This window comes from Mastacembelus armatus, chromosome 22, assembly GCF_900324485.2.
Source record: "Mastacembelus armatus chromosome 22, fMasArm1.2, whole genome shotgun sequence".
Taxonomy (NCBI): Eukaryota; Metazoa; Chordata; class Actinopteri; order Synbranchiformes; family Mastacembelidae; genus Mastacembelus; species Mastacembelus armatus.
This window is the reverse complement of record NC_046654.1, coordinates 938620-951786: the sequence shown is the minus strand read 5'-3', so window position 1 is coordinate 951786 and position 13167 is coordinate 938620. Positions and strand designations below refer to the sequence as shown.

At 46.2% G+C, this 13167-nt stretch overlaps 2 protein-coding genes across 3 annotated transcripts; one reads left to right on the top strand and one right to left on the bottom strand.

The window, feature by feature from the left end:
- Positions 1-66: 66 nt before the first annotated feature.
- Positions 67-3167, top strand: LOC113131080 (uncharacterized). 2 transcript variants are annotated; one of them, XM_026308145.1, is made up of 5 exons: positions 67-602; positions 717-885; positions 1103-1306; positions 1506-1710; positions 2248-3167. In XM_026308145.1, exons 1-5 carry the CDS (start codon positions 180-182, stop codon positions 2498-2500), a joined length of 1254 nt encoding a protein of 417 aa, XP_026163930.1. In that variant the 5' UTR covers positions 67-179; the 3' UTR covers positions 2501-3167. The 2 variants fall into 2 exon arrangements, with proteins under 2 accessions (XP_026163930.1, XP_026163928.1); XM_026308143.1 differs by having other exon boundaries at positions 67-885.
- A 197-nt stretch (positions 3168-3364) lies between these two features.
- LOC113131072 (uncharacterized) lies at positions 3365-13010 on the bottom strand. The gene is made up of 19 exons (XM_026308129.1): positions 12793-13010; positions 11886-12009; positions 11029-11165; positions 10355-10524; positions 9988-10183; positions 8803-9005; positions 8620-8705; positions 8463-8524; positions 8102-8340; positions 7687-7876; positions 7557-7598; positions 7309-7429; positions 6824-6965; positions 6565-6726; positions 6084-6210; positions 5134-5735; positions 4902-5019; positions 4493-4562; positions 3365-4203 (listed from the first exon to the last, which is right to left on the bottom strand). Exons 2-19 carry the CDS (start codon positions 12007-12009, stop codon positions 3875-3877), a joined length of 3120 nt encoding a protein of 1039 aa, XP_026163914.1. The 5' UTR covers positions 12793-13010; the 3' UTR covers positions 3365-3874.
- Positions 13011-13167: the final 157 nt, after the last annotated feature.

Sequence of the window (13167 nt, the reverse complement as noted above, 5' to 3'; positions counted from 1 at the left end):
GCTGTGTCGCACACCTCTGTTTAAATAAAGGTTAGTGAAAAGGGTTGGCAATGCAGTGACGTCATCATGGCGCGACGGCTTCATTCGTTGTGTGTATCATCAGGGGATGTTCGTAAATAATAAACAACAAACAAACACTAATAATCGATCCGTCCTCGGCCCCTATTAGCGGGTCACCTATGGAGGAGCTGCCGCAGCTTCCGCCGGAAGTTTGGGTTTACGTGTTCAGCTTCCTGAGCACGGAGGAGAAGCACGCCGTGCGCACCTGTTGCAGGTACCTGAGGAATCTCGTCGACCACCCTTCCCTGTGGCGGGACTACACGGTGATGCTGTCCGACCTGCGCCGCTACACCTACGGCTTCTGGGAGACCCTGCAGAAGCGCAACCTGACCCGGGTGGCGGTGCGACACCTGCGGCGCAAAGAGTGGCGGCGGCTCGTCATCCTGCTCCCGACGCTCACGGCCATCGTGTTCATGGACGGAGGGCGGTTCTACAAGCAGAAATACCTGGACATCCTGACCCGGTTCCCCAACCTGAGAGACCTCGGGGTGCGGAACGCCGCCTGGAACGAGCCGATGCTGGGACGTCAACTGACGCAGCAGGTGAGGGAGCGTCTGACTCACCTGAGCGTGTGTAACGTGCGGCTGACCGACTCGGTGGACTTCATAAACGCCGTGTCGCACCTGGTCAACCTGCGGTTCCTGCTCTTCCACCAGCACGGAGAGATGTACGGGCTGGACACGGTGAGGCCGGTGCCCCGGAGCGTCTTCCACAACCTGCTGCTGAGCCTGAAGAAGCTGAAGCACCTGTCCTGGGGGATGAAAGGGGAGCCGCTGGAGCTGCTGCCCGACGACTACTTCAGCCCTGCGGACCCGAACCAGCCAGGTGAGCGGGAAACCTGTACCAGACTACATGTGGGGTCCTGCAGTGGGGTCTGTCCGTGTCTCAGAGATATTCAGTAACAAACACCTGAGAAGTTCAGACCTGGAGATAAATGACCTGATAATTTGTTAATTTTCTGTCGACCTGTACCCTGGTGTGGGCTAGACCTAAAGTCACTGAGCTCTGACAAGCCTCTGCCTCATCCTCCTCGGCCCTGTAGGAGCGGCCCGGTACGACGGCCCGGCCCTGACCAGTCTGGAGCTGGTGGATTACCCAGAAAACATCCTGTCCGGGAACGCTCTGACGAGTCTGACATCGCTCAGGTCGCTCACCGTCCACTACAAGTACGCCAGAGAGGGCAAGGAGCGTCGCCTCGGGTCCTGGCTCGAGCCTCTGCACCAGCTGGAAACACTCACCATCATAGGTCAGTCACAGGTTTTCCTGCTGTCAGCGTCTCTGCACGTGTCCTCACTTTATATCGTGTCATTTTGTTGGAGGCTCTAAGCTTCTCGCTCCACTAAATAGTTGATGTGCTCCATGCAGAAATGTAGATACACACAGGTGATTGATCACTGTGCATGACCAAACAGATCCAGAGGTTTAACACGAGCCCTCCTGCTCAGGTGGTAACTCTCTGGCTGCCTATACGACCAGGATCCCACCCACCGTGACCAGGCTGACGCTGCGTTTGGCATTAACTCTGAAAGACATGGACTCCATCGCACCCAGAGGACTCCAGCACCTCGACATCGAGCAGAACCGCTCCAGTGGCAGCCTCTGCAGACGGATCACCATGTTGTTTCCTCAGCTCCGGACTCTCAGGATACGGTGAGACTTTATTTTGCTTTCTCAGATGGTGTTGCTTCTTTTTCCCTTATTAGCAGACGTAACGTTATCAGACGTGTAAATGTTACTCATGCACCTTTAAAATGTGACTTTATCAGCCTTCCACAAGACCAGCCATGTTGTCTGGTTTAGAGACAGTGGCACTGAGACAAAGACAGGAGGCAGAGCTGGAGGTAGCAGAGCTGAAGATGTTGAGGTTCTCTCTGGGAGTGACGAGGATGGATAGGATCAGGAATGAGGACATCAGAGGGACAGCTCATGTTAGATGTTTTGGAGAAGAAGCCAGATTGAGATGGTTTGGACATGTTCAGAGGAGGGACAGTGACTACATTGGTAAAAGGATGCTGAGGTTAGAGCTGCCAGGAAGGAGGCCTAGAGGAAGACCAAAGAGGAGGTTCTTGGATGTAGTGAAGGAGGACATGAGGATAGTTGGTGTGGGTGAGGAGGATACGGAGGATAGGGTTAAATGGAGGCAGATGATTCGCAATGTTCACGTTCACATCGTGCTGTGTCCCTCAGATTTCTCCATCGGGAGCCGGACAAGGACCTGCTGAGCCTCCACCGGCTGCGACACCTGGTGCAGCTGGAGCTGTTGGTGGAGCGCTTGTTCATCCTCAGAGATTACCTCAACGGTCACCCCTGGCCCAGCCCCTGCGTGAAGGAGCTGATCACACAGCTCAGACAGCTGTCCGGGAACAGGATCACCGTCATCACCGCGATGCGCCAGAGAAACCTTCTACGAGAATGTGACTGTATGTGGGAGGGTGACTGAGCTGGGGAAGCCAGGAATCTGGGAAAGCAGTTTTTTCTTCAGAGAAGATGGAGTCGCCACACGAGTTGGGACCAGAAGTATTTCAGGTTTCAGTAAAAACAGAAATCAAAAAGCTGACGTGACCACATGGTAACAGATAGTGTCACTTAGTTTAAGGTAATTTAAATGAGATGCACTGATGGTCACCAGATTTTCAAATCATTAATCTCATGAAGGAAATTGAGTGTGATGATAATCGCACAATAAAATGAAGACTAGACGGTCGGCTGCCAACATTTGGGCTTGAAACTCCCGGGGAATGAAGCAGCAACACGAGGAGCTGTGGTGAACAAACCGACTCAGCCTTGACGAGAAACTCTTGAGTTTTCATCTGGAGTGAAATAAAATAACCAAAGATCCAGATGTGCTGGCTGCACGAACAAACGGAGGCCAGCAGTGAGGTTTGAAGATCATGGTCCTGGTCTGCAAACCTCCATCACACTATCTGTTCTCCTTTCTTTTCTTATCAGCAAAGACCAGTGTTGAAAACAAGCAGGTAACAGCTTCTCACAGCTTTTCTTTACACATTTGAGAATTGAGAATCTCTTCCTGCTTATTTTTTTTTGGATACAAATTAAAAAAATTACTGTATGTTTGCTCAACTACATGAAATAAAATCTTGAAATTATGTTCATTTCAAAAATACACACTTCTAAACGAAAAGATCCAAGTTTCCTCATAATGTTTGGAACTATATGTAGAAGGTTTATTTTAGTTTGACTGGTCAGTCTCTGCTAATAAAGATTACAGGCAGAGCAGAGAAAGTGCTGAGACAAATCACAGTTTGTTCTTCCTTTTTATGACACCGATCATTTGAAAAATGTATGAGCCCAAATTGCTGCTTTAATACACAACATCACTCTGGAGTCTGAACATCTTTACATTCATCTTACATGACTCTTCCTGTATGAGGTAGACGTAGTTTAAAAACAGGTTTTTCTTGTAACAAAACCAAAGAAGAAATGTTTTCAACAACTTAATATTTTTTGGGAACATCTCCAAAAGGCCTCAGGATCCTGTCAGGATTTCAAAAGGGTGAGGAACTACAACAAAGATTAACCGAACTCATGACCACGTCAACCAAACGCACACCCTGTGTGCTGGGCTCATTCAAACCAACTGAATTTTGTTTTGATGGTGTGAGTTCTCAGTCCAACTCTGTGGTCTTTATCAGCTGTTCAGATGATTTCACATTCTCAACAAGCAGCTTATTGTCTATTATAGCTGTGCAGCAGACACCAGAAAACCCCTCAGGCTCTAGTGGGTCCAACAGTCCTGGATTATTACCTGCGGATGCCTGTCCCCCCCAGCCCCATCCTGATGTGCAGGTGTAGCTCAGAACTCCAGCAGGAGAGTCAGCGGCTCCAGAGAGTTCAGGACGATCTCCTGTTTCTGTCCATACACGCCGTGCTCCACCTTCATGCCCGCCTTCGTGCACTTCGCTGACTTGGACATGAGGTCCCTGCAGGTGGACACCAGGTTGGAGAAGAGCTGGGCACCCCACCACAGCTCACACCCACCTCTATACTGCACCCTTCTCCTGGGCACTGGCTCCCCGACCAGGGAGTCTTGAGGGATAAACAAAACGCTCCCGGGAAGGTCAAGAAGGGACACCATGTGCCTGGTGTCTTTTCGGAAATGCTTGGTGGTCATCAGACGGTTGGCTGTTGAGAAGAAAGAGATTTGTACCTGGTATAATAAGGTTGTTTAACACTCAGACTGCTACTATCAGGACAGGAATCTATTAAGAGTGAAATTACTGTATGATTCACTCTGTGAACGAAAGGTAAAGGTGATGTGGATATAGCATGTGCAGAAAGATGGATGGATGCAGTCAGCAGCTTAGAAAAGAGGCTTCAGTGTTTGATCAGTATGTAAGATTTATTTTTACTAATTTTACTAACTCTAGTATTTGGTCAAAGCGACGCCTTCAGAGACAAATGGAAATCTCACCCATCTCATAAGTGACGTCCTCCGTAGCTCCATGGAAGAAGCACACATAGACCACCATGCCGTCCTGGATCTGCAGAATCAGTTTGACAACATCAGTGGAAATCACCAACTAATCCTACACGTTTAACTGTAGGTAAAATAGTTTGCAGCTGTCTCCCGTTGTGCTGCTAAGTACATGTGTCATGTTAAAATGGATGAGGAACAGTTTAGCGAGGAGGTGATTAGCGTAGCTTAGCATAAAGACTGGAAACAGGTCAAAGCAGGTAGTTTGGTTCTGTCCAAGGTTCAGAAGTGCACCCATCAATTTGACTTTATCCCCACAGCCTCCTCAAGATGACGGGAGGATCATATTTTAGAATGTTTCAAACATCAGTAGAATGAAGATGCAGGTAACAAACACAGGACCGACCTCGGCCCACTGAGCTGCAGCCCCGTCCAGGGCTGGTCTGAGCTTCACTTTGGCCTGACTGCAGTGCTGGATGATGGCCCGGGCCTGAAGCCTCCTGGGCCTCTGCACAGGAGCTGGGCTGTGAGCACACACACACACACACACACACACACACATACATACTATTAAGACACAGTCATTATATACAGACAGCCACCACACAGCAGACTCTATGGGTCAGTACTTTCTCTACCTGTCCACCTCAGCAGGGGGCTGTGCCGTCTGTAACGGGGTGGATCTGTTGATTGTGAACACGGGCCAGGGTTTGGTGCTGGGGGCCATCACAGGCTCCAGGCCACAGCTGTAGCTCCTCTTACCTGAAGAACCCACAACCAGCTCTCTCTTTCTCTTCAGCAGGTGCTGGACTCTGTGAGGACTCCTGGGCTGTGTTGATATTTGGGACTGGGTCTTTAGTTCACCGTTTGGACTTGGAGGTTGAATGTCTTTGCTTGCGGCTTGTGGCAACTGGGCTTTTGCTGTGAGCCCAGGTGGAGGATGTGGCTCTGTGAGAGGTCTGCTTGTTTCTGTCTGACGTTGATGCTGTATCTGCTCCTCCAGCTGAGGCTCCACCTCAATCTGATTCCCAGGCCAAACCTCCAAGCTGTTGGTCTCCTCCTGGACTTGAGACTGTGGAGGGGTCAGTCCTGGGACAGACATGAGCCTGGCAACAAAGGGGGCATTAGGAGTCCTGGGTTGGAAGGTGGTGGGAGCTCTCAGATAAAGGATGATGGGAACTCTGGGCGGAGGGTGGATGGGCCCTGCAGGATGGGGGCACAGAGGGGGCGCAGGGTTGTTCTGGGATTGAAATGGAACAGAAAGTGAGAGATAATTGAAGTTTTCAGGTCGTCGCTTTGTGTCTGAGTGTGTTTCTCCACAGTGTGAACAAGATCTTTCCACAGTGGAAGATTATTATGGGAAATTCAGTCATTCAGTGTATTTGGTATTTGACTGTAGAACATTACAGTCGTTTTTATTGTTACAGACTGAATTCAGAGGGTCCACTGTGCTTTAGGGATCCACAGTTTATCTCAGTAATGTCAGTGTAAGTGTTTACTCTTCACAGGTGTGTGTGTGTGTGTGTGTGTGTGTGTGTGTGTGTGTGTCTGTCCTATGGGTCCTGCTGCTGAAAGCTGACAAACCCACCAGTCTGTCGTCTGTAGTTGTTGCTGGCTGCTGCTGCCGCTCTTCATCGCCATCACTCCCACCACCCACATCAGCATCATCTTCCTCATCATCATCACTGAAATCATCATCATCGTCGTCCTTCCCACTGTCAACATGCAGAGAATAAGAAAAACTAAACTACTGCTGCTGCTTCTACACACAGTAACTACATACTAGTTTCTAAGTGCTGCCAGCACTAACACTACTAGAACCTCTACTGCTGCTGCTGCTGCTAGTTTAACTACTTTCTTTTGACTGACAGGATTAATTAATTAGTCGACTATCAGAAAATTAATGATCTGACATTTTAATAATGGATGAATTATTTTCAGCCATTTTCTAATGACAAACACCAAATATTCTCTGGTTCCAGCTTCTCCGATGTGACGATGTTTTGCAACAGACCGTTAAAGACAAATCCTCTGCTGTATTTAATTATGAGCCATAACTCCTGACATACCTGTCTAGATCTTGTATCTGTGATGACCTTAACACCTGCAGCTGTGACTCTGATTCTCTGGGTTCTGTTTGGTTCTGTGGCTTTGGTCTGTTCTTCCTGCTGCACTGAGAGCACCTGTTGATCCACTGCACCACATCAGGTCTCATGGTTTTCCAGAAGTACCTGCCAGAGAACCAGAGCTGTTTATTAATCCAATGTGTACCTCCAGTATAACCTGAATGTTAGACAAACAGGAAGCCAATATAAACACCCCTCTCACCTCTCACTGAGCAGTCGCAGACACTTGCTGACGTCGAGGTGGTTCAGCTCATTGTGATAGTCAGTGAGGGCGACGTCAACCTGCTGTCTGCTCCTCAGGACCAAACGTACCCGATCTCCCTTCACCATGTGGAGCTCGCCGTCTGGAAAAGCAGGGAGCTAATTAGCAAACAGTCCAGTCCCTGAAGGAACGAGTGCAGACGTCAGTAACTGCAGTCAGATTTTCTTCCATTGGATGTTGCAGGAATTAAACGTGTGGACAGTTTTGTTGCAAACACAGACGTTTGTTGAATGGAGGCCTCTCTTAAAACCTTTCTTCGTACTTTACGATGACACAGCAACTAAGAAACTATATAATGATGTGACACTGCATGTCGTGCACTTTGTTTTTGTTTTGTGCGCTGCAGTGTGAGCAGCCAATAAAAACAACCTCTGATGGAACCTACTCACCTGTTACAGGAACTTATATGAGTCTCATTTACAAACCTTTTATGACAAACTTCTTGCAGAACCTCCTGAATGTGTTTTTCTCCACGTAGCTCAGTCCAGGGGGATAAATGCGTCTGCGGAGGTAGAGCTCCACAGCATCGTACTTGGCAAAATAAGCCTGTTCACACGTGGACAGATGAATAAAACAGGTTCTTTACATCGTCTGAAAGGGGAACACTGGCATCAGCTTTAGGTGTGCTGCCAAGAATCAACATGTATGTCGTCACACCCCGTCTAGAACATACCTCCTCTGTGAAGGCAGCCTGGGTCAGACCTCTGGGCTGAGTCTGGGGAGGAAAGACAGAACTCATGCTTTTAAAACAGTACCAGCTATGACTGCAGACATTATTGAGGGATGTGACTCCTGTGCCTTACAGCAGAGTCGTTCGGCGTCATGAGTGTGGGGACGGCGTCTGCGCGGAGCGTGACCTTGTCCCCGCTGCGGTCGAAGCAGCGCTCTGTGAAATGGGCTGAACAAATAGACGAACGCAGCCGAGGATGCCAGTTAGGACGACCAACAGCCTTCAGCCACTGAGCTAGCATGGCTGCGTCGTGAAGAGGAAACCTGAAGGTCACGTTGAATACATAGCAAAGTGGTTACTGTAAGGAGTTACAGATAATATTAGTCAAACAGTGACATAATGCAACATGTAATAGCTGCACTGGAGATGCCGTGGACCATGGAACCGTTTTATAAAGAAGACAATTCAGAGGTAGAAGAGTACGGCTCTTTAAACAGGACTGATGTGATCAGTCTGCCTAGTCTTTATTTGGAGAAATAATCTGGTACTTGTGGAAGGTGAGGCCCAGGCCTCTCTCCACGGGCCCACAGCAGTTGGTGCAACTGTAGATGCTGCAGCGGAGCCACTTCCTCTTGGTTCTGTTGAGGCAGGTGGAGCAGCTGGAGATCCAGCGGGCCAGGTCCCGGGTCATGGTGCCCCAGAAGAAGTGCTTTGCGATCCGTTGTTGGCAGATTCCCTGGCCGTGGTGCCCCTTGTTGTCGTGGAACTGCTGCAGGATCGAGTTAACCTGGGACAAAAAGGCAGCGTGCTCACCTTGTAAACGTGTGTATGAAGTACGTAGCAAAGAAAAGTCCAAGTGGATTACATCAAGTTTTTGTTCCAGTAAAAATTGTAGGTAATGACGCAAACCTCCTCTCTGCTGCGCGGCACTCTGAGAGGAGGAGAGACTCGTGTGTACATCAACACTCCATCTGAAACGTAAAGAGGAATAGTTTATTTCTGATTACTGAGGCTTGAAGGAGGCGAATAAAAAGTGAAGCTGTGTTTTATCTAGTTTTCCTCTCACCTATGAGGTCAAAGCGTTTAGCCATCCTTTTTAAAGCACCTCGGACTTTTTTGCTCTGCATAGGTAAGATCCTGTGGCTCAGGTACCTGCAGAATGCCAAACAAACACACACTCACTTGAATCAAAAACGTACATAACATAACCTGGACCATGGAAATGAAGAATTCAGGTGATCACGTCTACCTCGCGATCTGGTTGTAAACTGTGAAGCTTGGCTCGATGACGGTCCTCCTCCTCACAGGCTCCACCGCCCTGGAGTTGGGATCAGGAGCTGGGAGGCAGTACAGGTGTTCCTGCATCTGCCCAGGTGTTTCAGAGTGCTCTGTGGTTTCTGCAGCAGGTGCAGAGACATGATCCAGGGAGTCGTCATCTGAAGGGACGAGATCCTGAAAACCAATGAGGATTAGCTGATCAGGTCACTCCAGCAGACTCAGGTCCAAACTCTCTACAGCGCTGAGTCACTTACATGACCCCCCCCCCACAGAATGAAACCATCCCTTAAATTACTGATGTGTGCACTTCTGAATCTCCTTCCTTTTAAATTATTAAAAAGATAAATAATGAAACCTTTTTAAACCTTAAACTATATATTTAACCTGGTCCTAGTCTTTTTGATACTTAGCTACTTGGATTAGTTTCTTTTTTGTTGTTTTTTGCTGTTGAACTGCTTTGACATGTAATGGAAAAATGATTTTTAATGTTTTATTATTCACAGAGTTCACCAAGGACGTCACAGATGTCATATCTTATGTTTTATGTTCTCCCTAACACTGTATCATCTAGTACGTACAGAGCACAAAGGAACACAGTGTTCCCAAGGTTGTTGGTGAGGAGTATCTGGGAGAAAGGCTGCTCAGGACAACTGGGTATGAGAAAGGGACAAGTGTAAGAAAGCACGCCCAGGATGGAGGGTTAACTATCAAATGACAATATAAGGTTTTGGAAGATATCATTCCTTTATTAGGGAATGTGGTTTTTGCCACAACGCTGTTGGCACCATCTATCAATTTGATGACAAATGCCTAAATACTGGAATTCTGACAGAAATGTATTTATCAAAAAATAAAGCCAATACATATATTAATATATTAAACCTGTTTATATGCAAGATTAAAGTAAAATCAGTCAAAAATGTTGCATCACTAATATTTGTTGTTTAAAACTCTTACACTGGTTCTTATTGTCTGTATTTTGTGTTAAATGGTTGTTTCTTTTATCACATTTTTACCTGTTAATATTTTAAACAGGTACATTTATTTTTACTCTTGGTCCTTCCTGACCTTCACCTGTAATCTCAGATCTGACATGTATCCTAAGCAGTGCTGAGAAAACCTTTGGATTTAAGCTATGTGATCTGCACCGTGTCACCTCATCGTCTCGCACTGTAACAGGGATGATTGTTGGAGCAGCGTCTGGTAACAGAGTCAGCTGACCCTCCTCGGTCACTGAGAAGCACGACGGGTCAAAGTGTCGAGAGCAGAGGCGAGAGCTGGAGCGCAGCGAGGCCTCGTCCCTCTGAGCCACCTCCAGCCACTTCTGCCGCTGCGCTCTCTCCTTTGGAAACCTGCAGGAAACACGGAGACCGGTTCTGGTTTCGAGTCTGAGCTGAAAAACTGTACCTGTAGTTTTTTAGGTGTTCTGACATGATGTGATTCAGTGGGCACTGCTAAAGGCACAGTTGAGTCTAAAAGCAAACGTTCACTCATCAAACAGCTTTGTAATAGTGATGTCTGACCTGAAGAAGCTGAGTTCAGGGTAAATGTAGCTCGTGGCATCGCACTTGTAGGCCAAGCAGAACTGGACGGGCAGGTCATGTGGCTCCGTGGAGCTTCGGGTTTTACAAACAGCACAAGCTTTAATCCAGGCAGTCACCGCCGCCGTCACTCCCACCCAGTAATGCATCATCTGTAGAGACAGAGGAAAATCTAACACCGTGCTGACCGTCACTGCAGCTTCTGCAGCTCTTACCTGTTTTTATTCCATATGCATTTTTATTCGCAAGCAGCATAACATGTTAGTCTTATTCCATTTGCCCCTTTTACCGACACACTCAAACCAACAAAACATACGACCCACACACCCTCTGAACAATCATAATAACAATGACGTCAGGAAAATTTTCAATTAAAAGATAAATAATTAAATTACAGAAAATACAACAAAAAAAACTAGGTAAAAAAAAAGATTCATACTGAAGACTTAATGTCTAAATGCAGAAAATACATTGACCTCAACTAAGAAGAAGCTGAGCGTGGATTCACACACTTCCAGAGAGGGACAATATACCCCGGAATAAAAAGTGGTGCAACAAGTGCAGGGCTGTGAAAACCACAGCACGTCAAACTGAAATAAGACGATCACAAAGACAATCACAACATTTGTTAATCAGTTAATATCATCTAAACTCACCATTATGTCCTTAATTGTTCGCACACGGCCAATGTGGTTGTTGTTGTCATGGTAACGGGTCAGGATTTCCCGCACTTCCTCGTCACTCCTGACAACCCGGAGGAGACGACCCCGATAGGAGCGCCACAGGCAGCCATCTGCAGGATGGAGGAAGGAAACAGGCATCACTGAACGTACATCCATCATCTGTACCCTCTTAGTCCTTAACCAGGGTCCCAGGGACCTGCTGGAGCCTATCCCAGCTCTCTCTGGGTGAAAGGCAGGGGTCCACCCTGGACAGGTCCCCAGTCCATCACAGGGCCACATAGAGACAAACAACCTCACACACTCACACTCACTCCTATGGGCAATTTAGAGTCACCAATCAACCTGACATACATGTTTTTGGACTGTGGGAGGAAACCAGAGTACCTGGAGAAAACCCACACAAGCACAGGGAGAACATGCAGACTCCACACAGAAAGGCCCCTGATGGGTTTCAAACCAGGAACCTTCTGGCTGTGAGGCAACAGTGCTAACCACTAAACCACTGTAAACATGCAGTTGATACTCAAAATACAGAGAAATACTCACTTTTCAGGTTTAATTATATTTAAACACTCACTGGTCTTTGTCATGCACATTATTTTGCTCCATTTATTTAAACCTCTGCCTGAATATAATTAATGTTTGTTCATGGTGGGCACAAAGCTGAAAAAACACACACACAAATATATATATAGTAACTTGTCTTTGTATAAACATTATTCAAGATAATCTACAGACCATGAACATTGGTCACTGCAGCTATTTCTACTAAAGAATCACTGAAGTTCCTGTGAGAATCAGTGTGACCTGTCAAATCAGCTCCAAAATACCTTTGTAGGTGAACTTCTTGCTGGCCGCTCTGGTCACTTTCCTCGAACTCTTTGTTGAATCTGCGGGAAACGTTCCTGTTCGCACATAAAACTCCACCTTATTCATAAAGTCAAAAAAGGGCATCTGGAAAGAAAGAGATTCAGAGACACGATGACAAGAGAAGTGTTTCAGCTCATTACCTGTATAATATAATCTGTACAAATACAGTTTGATTTCACCTTCGACTATGAGAAACTGTTTTCTCATACTTTATAAACTACACACACAAATCTAAAATATCAATAGATTAATTAATAATGAAGAGAATTGATAGTTACAGCCCTTTTATAGCATGATCACCTTGTGCTGTTGCATATTCAGGTGGACATTGGTTTTTTTTTTTGTTTATAGTCCAGATTATTCGTTAATTAATTATCACTTCAATCCGTCACAAGGCATCTCTTCTCATCACATAAGACTAATGTTTATGGACACTAATAGAGAAAAATGAAAAAGATTAATAATAATGATGATGAGCTGATAATCAATCAATCAATCAGTTGACTAAATGAATTAAAGGGTTGCTAATTAATAACGACAGGATAGAGATAATTCAACATTTAGATTCAGAACAGGTGTGAGGTTTGGACAGTAAAATAATGAAAACAAGCTTTTTGAACACATCACTAACACACTGAATCACTGCTGTTCACAGTTTATGGACAAATGATCAATCGATTAATTGAAAACATGAACTGTATCGATAATGAGATCAATGTTTATCCCTGTTTTAAAGTATATACAAACAGCACAAGCACACGGCCTGTCGCCATAACTCTGCCCAGACAAAAACACTCATGTCATTTTCAGAAAACACACATTAATCGAGAAATTAGCGAAGTTTAAAGACCGAAAACCGTTTCCCACCTTAGAACATTTTCAGTCCGTCGACGCAAATGCTCGTTACACCGTCCGCAACTTTTAACGAAAAGTCAAGTTCCACCGACTTGTTTCTCCACGGAACCGATCGCATGAGCAACTTCATTTAATGTCCTGAATCTGAAATTACACATTAAGTGTCCAAAGGATGGAAATTTACGTCAAACTAGTGGCTAAATGCAGCGTTTGGTGTTGCTCAGATTTAAGCTAGCAGCTGCAACCGTGCATGTTCCGGTACGTCGATTTTCAAAATAAAGTTTATAACGTTCTGATTTTTCTTTCGCTTTTCAAATTTTATGTTTAAAGCTGAAACATACAGCGCGTCCTGAATATAAACCAGCGGGCTAATACTGTAAATTTAAT

What these genes read in the sequence shown, in the direction of transcription:
- LOC113131080 (XM_026308143.1), top strand. Translation starts at nt 180, where the DNA reads ATGGAGGAGCTGCCGCAGCTTCCGCCGGAAGTTTGGGTTTACGTGTTC. An exon ending in TGCGGACCCGAACCAGCCAG is followed by an intron (nt 886 to 1,102) that starts GTGAGCGGGAAA and finishes TCGGCCCTGTAG; the next exon opens with GAGCGGCCCGGTACGACGGC. An exon ending in CTCCGGACTCTCAGGATACG is followed by an intron (nt 1,711 to 2,247) that starts GTGAGACTTTAT and finishes TGTGTCCCTCAG; the next exon opens with ATTTCTCCATCGGGAGCCGG.
- LOC113131072 (XM_026308129.1), bottom strand. Translation starts at nt 12,009, where the DNA reads ATGCCCTTTTTTGACTTTATGAATAAGGTGGAGTTTTATGTGCGAACA. An exon ending in GAACAATTAAGGACATAATG is followed by an intron (nt 10,525 to 11,028) that starts GTGAGTTTAGAT and finishes CTGTCTCTACAG; the next exon opens with ATGATGCATTACTGGGTGGG. An exon ending in CTGCAGCTCAGTGGGCCGAG is followed by an intron (nt 4,563 to 4,901) that starts GTCGGTCCTGTG and finishes CTGATTCTGCAG; the next exon opens with ATCCAGGACGGCATGGTGGT.